Consider the following 5,000-nt stretch of genomic DNA (forward strand, 5'->3'; position numbering starts at 1 on the left):
CCCCTTAAAGACCCTGTCCCCTCCACCCTTAAAGACGGAAACTTCACTTTCAGAAGATGGCGGTTGGGGTCAGGGGGGGGGACACGTTCATGGGGTGCTAGCAGTGCACACTGGGGTCAGAGGCCAGAGGTGAAAGGTCAACAGGCAGGAAGTAGAGAGGAGCAACAGACGAACACATCTTACAGGGCAGAGGGGAGGGGGAGGAGGGGGAGGAGGAGGGGGAGGCGGAGGGGGAGGAGGAGGAGGGGGAGGCGGAGGGGGAGGAGGAGGAGGAGGAGGAGGGGGAGGAGGAGGAGGAGGAGGAGGAGGAGGAGGGGAGGGGGAGGAGGAGGGGGAGGAGGAGGAGGAGGAGGGGGAGGAGGAGGAGGAGGAGGAGGGGGAGGAGGGGGAGGAGGAGGGGGAGGAGGAGGGGGAGGGGAGGGGGGGGGAGGGGAGGAGGAGGAGGAGGAGGGGGAGGAGGAGGGGGAGGGGGAGGAGGAGGAGGAGGTGGAGGAGGAGGGGGAGGAGGGGGAGGAGGAGGGGGAGGAGGTGGAAGAGGAGGAGGAGGGGGAGGAGGAGGGGGAGGAGGAGGAGGAGGAGGGGGAGGGGGAGGAGGGGGAGGAGGAGGAGGAGGAGGAGGAGGAGGGGGAGGAGGAGGAGGAGGAGGAGGGGGAGGAGGAGGAGGAGGAGGAGGAGGAGGAGGAGGAGGAGGAGGGGGGGGTTTCAAGTGGAGGAAAGCACAACAACATTCTGGTCATAGTGACGTCTGCACACATCTCCCCTAGTTAACATTAAACACAGCCGCTCATGACTGACTAACCACTCCTCTTAGGACTTCCTCTGGAAACGTCACTTTAATATTGACCAGTCATGTGACTAGTGACAGGGAAGAGAAGATAGCAACCAAAACATTTATTAAATAATAAATAAATAAATAATAATAATAATAATAATACCAGTAGCACACAGGAAGTGGGAAAGGGACAGTAAGCCTTGAAGAAAGACAGAAAAGACAGTGAAAGAGGAGAGGAGGGGACATGAGGAGAGGAGGGGACAGGAGGAGAGGAGGGGACATGAGGAGAGGAGGGGACAGGAGGAGAGGAGGGGACATGAGGAGAGGAGGGGACATGAGGAGAGGAGGAGACATGAGGAGAGGAGGGGACAGGAGGAGAGGAGGGGACATGAGGAGAGGAGGGGACATGAGGAGAGGAGGGGACATGAGGAGAGGAGGGGACATGAGGAGAGGAGAGGACATGAGGAGAGGTAAAGGATGGAGAGACAGACTCTTCCTGGCTGAGGCCATAGCGAAGCGTTAGAATGGCACAGAGAGACAGAGAGGTGAGGAACAGAAAGAGGTAGAAAGAGAAAAGAGAAAAGAGAGAAGAAGAAGAAAAGAGCAAAGAGAATAATTAGAGGTACTGGGGTGGGTAGGTGGGTGGGAGGGAGGGAGGGAGGGGCTATTCTAGCTAGAGACTATCAACTATCAACGGGGTGGGGGAGTAGGGGTGTGTGGAGGGAGGAAGGGAGGGGAGAGGAGGGAGGGAGAGAGGGAGGGGTCTCTCTCAGTTATTGGCCTCCCCCCCCTCGCTGTCCTGCTGGTCGCTGGTCCACAGCGTGAGGTTGTCCCTCAGCAGCTGCATGATGAGGGTGGAGTCCTTGTACGAGTCCTCGTTCAGGTTGTCCAGGTGTCCGATGGCCTCGTCGAAGGCCTCCTTGGCCAGCTGGCAGGCGCGCTCGGGGGCGCTCTGGATCTCGTAGTAGAACACCGAGAAGTTGAGCGCCAGGCCCAGGCGGATGGGGTGCGTGGCGGCCATGCTCTTACCGATCTCGTAGGCCTCCTTGTAGGCCGCCTCCGAGCTCTCCACGGCCTGGGCCTTCTTCTCCCCCGAGGCCACCTCGGCCAGGTAGCGGTAGTAGTCGCCCTTCATCTTCAGGTAGAACACCTTGCTCTCCAGCTGTTGCTCCTCCTCGCCGCAGCTCTTGATGAGGAACTGGTCGAGGAGGGCGAGGACGTCCTGGCAGACGGTCTCCAGCTCCTTCTCGATGGTCTCCCGGTAGGCGCGGACCAGCTCCAGCTTCTTCTCGTTGCCGTCGGCGACGGCGCGCTGCTCGATGCTGGAGGTGACGCGCCAGGAGGAGCGGCGGGCGCCCACCACGTTCTTGTACGCCACCGAGAGGAGGTTGCGGTCGTCGTTGCTCAGCGGCTCGCTCAGCTCCGTCACCTAGATGACGACGACAGCGATGACACACAACGTGAAACACTCAGAAATCATTCAAATAACTTTATTTAAAAAATGTTTGACACTGCTGTAGGCCTACTGAGTTCTTTTTTCTTTTTTTTACATCTGTAGGCTACCGACAACAAATTCCACCGACCTTGGTCGTGTGGTCATTAAACATTCATTCATTCATTCAAATAACATTTTTAAATCCAGAGATTGTAAAAGGCATTCGGAGCAGAGATTGTGTAGAAGCCTGGTAGTATTGGACGTCACGTCATGAGATAAAGGCTTTTGAGGCCTGTTCCAGGGCTTACGTTTGTGGCTGACACTGGGATTGAATCATATAAATTGATGGGATTAACGTTTCCCATGTAATCCTCCATGTACACGGACAGACTACAGCCATGTACACAGACAGACTACAGCCATGTACACGGACAGACTACAGACATGTCCACGGACAGACTACAGACCTGTCCACGGACAGACTACAGACATGTACACGGACAGACTACAGACATGTCCACGGACAGACTACAGACATGTCCACGGACAGACTACAGACATGTCCACGGACAGACTACAGACATGTCCACGGACAGACTACAGACATGTACATGGACAGACTACAGACATGTACACGGACAGTCTAAAGACATGTACACGGACAGACTACAGACATGTCCACGGACAGACTACAGACATGTACACGGACAGACTACAGACATGTCCACGGACAGACTACAGACATGTCCACGGACAGACTACAGACATGTCCACAGACAGACGACAGACATGTCCACGGACAGACTACAGCCATGTACACGGACAGACTACAGACATGTCCACGGACAGACTACAGACATGTCCACGGACAGACTACAGACATGTACACGGACAGACTACAGACATGTCCACGGACAGACTACAGACATGTACACGAACAGACTACAGACATGTACACAGACAGACTACAGACATGTCCACGGACAGACTACAGACATGTACACGGACAGACTACAGACATGTACACGGACAGACTACAGACATGTACACGGACAGACTACAGACATGTACACAGACAGACTACAGACATGTCCACGGACAGACTACAGACATGTACACGGACAGACTACAGACATGTACACGGACAGACTACAGACGCAGTGGCTGACTGGGTTCATGTCTGGCTGCGTTCGTAAAGAGGAGCTGCCGCTCATAGATGTGGGCTTTTAATCACGATGAGGTTAACATTTATGATTTGTATGCAATTGGCTTTACATAAGATTACATAAAATACAACATTTCCAGTAAAAATAATGTCCGTCGATGCAACAGCCGCTTGTCTCGATCTCCACCCGACGCATCCCGCTGTGTGACAGTCTGCACTGGTTGACTCTACGAACGCACCCATCTATGCCTCTGGGTGCGTTCGGCAATACGCTCTGGAAATCTGATCAGCACTCGTGGAGTGCCTCTCGTCCAATCAAATGACTTGGTGCCTTTATGACGTTGAATTCAGTGTGCGCTCCGGCGCTCTCAGAGCAAATTTACGAACGCAGCCATTGTTCAGCCACTGCATCAGAGCCATAAAACCCATGAAGCTTCTTTCATTGTTTTTTGATTGATTGATTGAAAACTTTATTAGAAGATTTGCAGAAGTAGGTACATGAAAGCACATATTACATACAAGGTCAACTAAAAGGATAAAAACCCAAGAAAGCCACTGGCTTATTTCAATTGGGGTCCTTGATTTTCAATTCATCGTTACATGTAAGACAGACAGGAAAAAAACTAGTACTATCTACAAGATAATACAGACAAATAACTATTACTATCTACAAGATAAAAATACATCCATCGTGGGAAGAACAATACTAGATATACAATACAACAAAACATCAGGTATGTACAGCGGGTAGGACAGGAGGGGACATACACCACAGGTGGGGGCGGGGGACAAAACACAAAGTATGTACAGTGGGTAGTTCGGGTCTTTTAATCTGATTTTTGATTTAGAGGGTCCAGTTACGGATTGCAGCCTCCTGTAAATGTTTTTTGAGAGTGGTTTTGAAGGTGGGCAGTGTTTTGCACTCCTTTAAGATTATAGGAAGGGCGTTCCACATTTTTACTGCATAGTTTGCAAACGAGTTTAACCCCTTGTTTGTGGTGCAACGCGGTTGAACGTGGTTCGTGGAGCTTCCTCTGGTGTTGTATGTGTGGACGTTGTTCACTTTTTGGAAGTATGTTGACAGGTACTTGGGTGTCTTTGTGGTGTAGCGTATCTTGAAGACCAGGCCCAGTGCAAGCTGCTGCACTCTGTCAACTACTCGTAGCCAATCAAGGCTCAAAAAATGAGCAGCGGTTAGATGTGTCCTAGGGTTGAGGCCTAGCAGAAGCCTAACCAGTTTATTTTGGGCTGTCTGGAGTCTTGTTTTATGGGCCTTTGTGGTTCTATAGTACCATGATGTTACGGCATAGTCGAAGTGACATTGAATGAGAGCTCCTGATAGGGTCCTCAGTGTGTTTTTACTGACAAGTGAGGATATCCTGTACAAGAATCTAGTTCTATGGTTCACTTTTTTGATTACTTTTGCTGCCATTTTATCTCCGGAAAGATTTGCCTCTAAGATGGAGCCCAGGTATGTAATATCCTCTTTTCTTGTGATATTAATGTTACCCACTTTTATTTTAAAATGTTCAGCCTTTCTGAGTTTAGATGGGGATCCGTATAGGATGGTTTCAGTTTTACCTAGGTGTATTGATAGTTTATTGTCAGCTAGCCAGATGCAGATTCTA

General features: G+C 51.3%; 1 protein-coding gene across 1 annotated transcript in view; it reads right to left on the reverse strand.

The window, feature by feature from the left end:
* Positions 1 to 1,541: 1,541 nt before the first annotated feature.
* Positions 1,542 to 5,000, reverse strand: part of ywhah (tyrosine 3-monooxygenase/tryptophan 5-monooxygenase activation protein, eta polypeptide) — a gene marked incomplete at both ends in the record, with an annotated part of 7,264 nt that continues 3,805 nt past the window's right edge. Inside the window, one exon of the mRNA XM_080530171.1 lies at positions 1,542 to 2,201. Coding sequence (XP_080386297.1) covers positions 1,542 to 2,201 — 660 coding nt within the window. The remainder of the gene's footprint in view (positions 2,202 to 5,000) is intronic.

This window comes from Nansenia antarctica (assembly GCF_963989245.1).
Source record: "Nansenia antarctica genome assembly, chromosome: 4".
Classification (NCBI taxonomy): Eukaryota; Metazoa; Chordata; class Actinopteri; order Argentiniformes; family Microstomatidae; genus Nansenia; species Nansenia antarctica.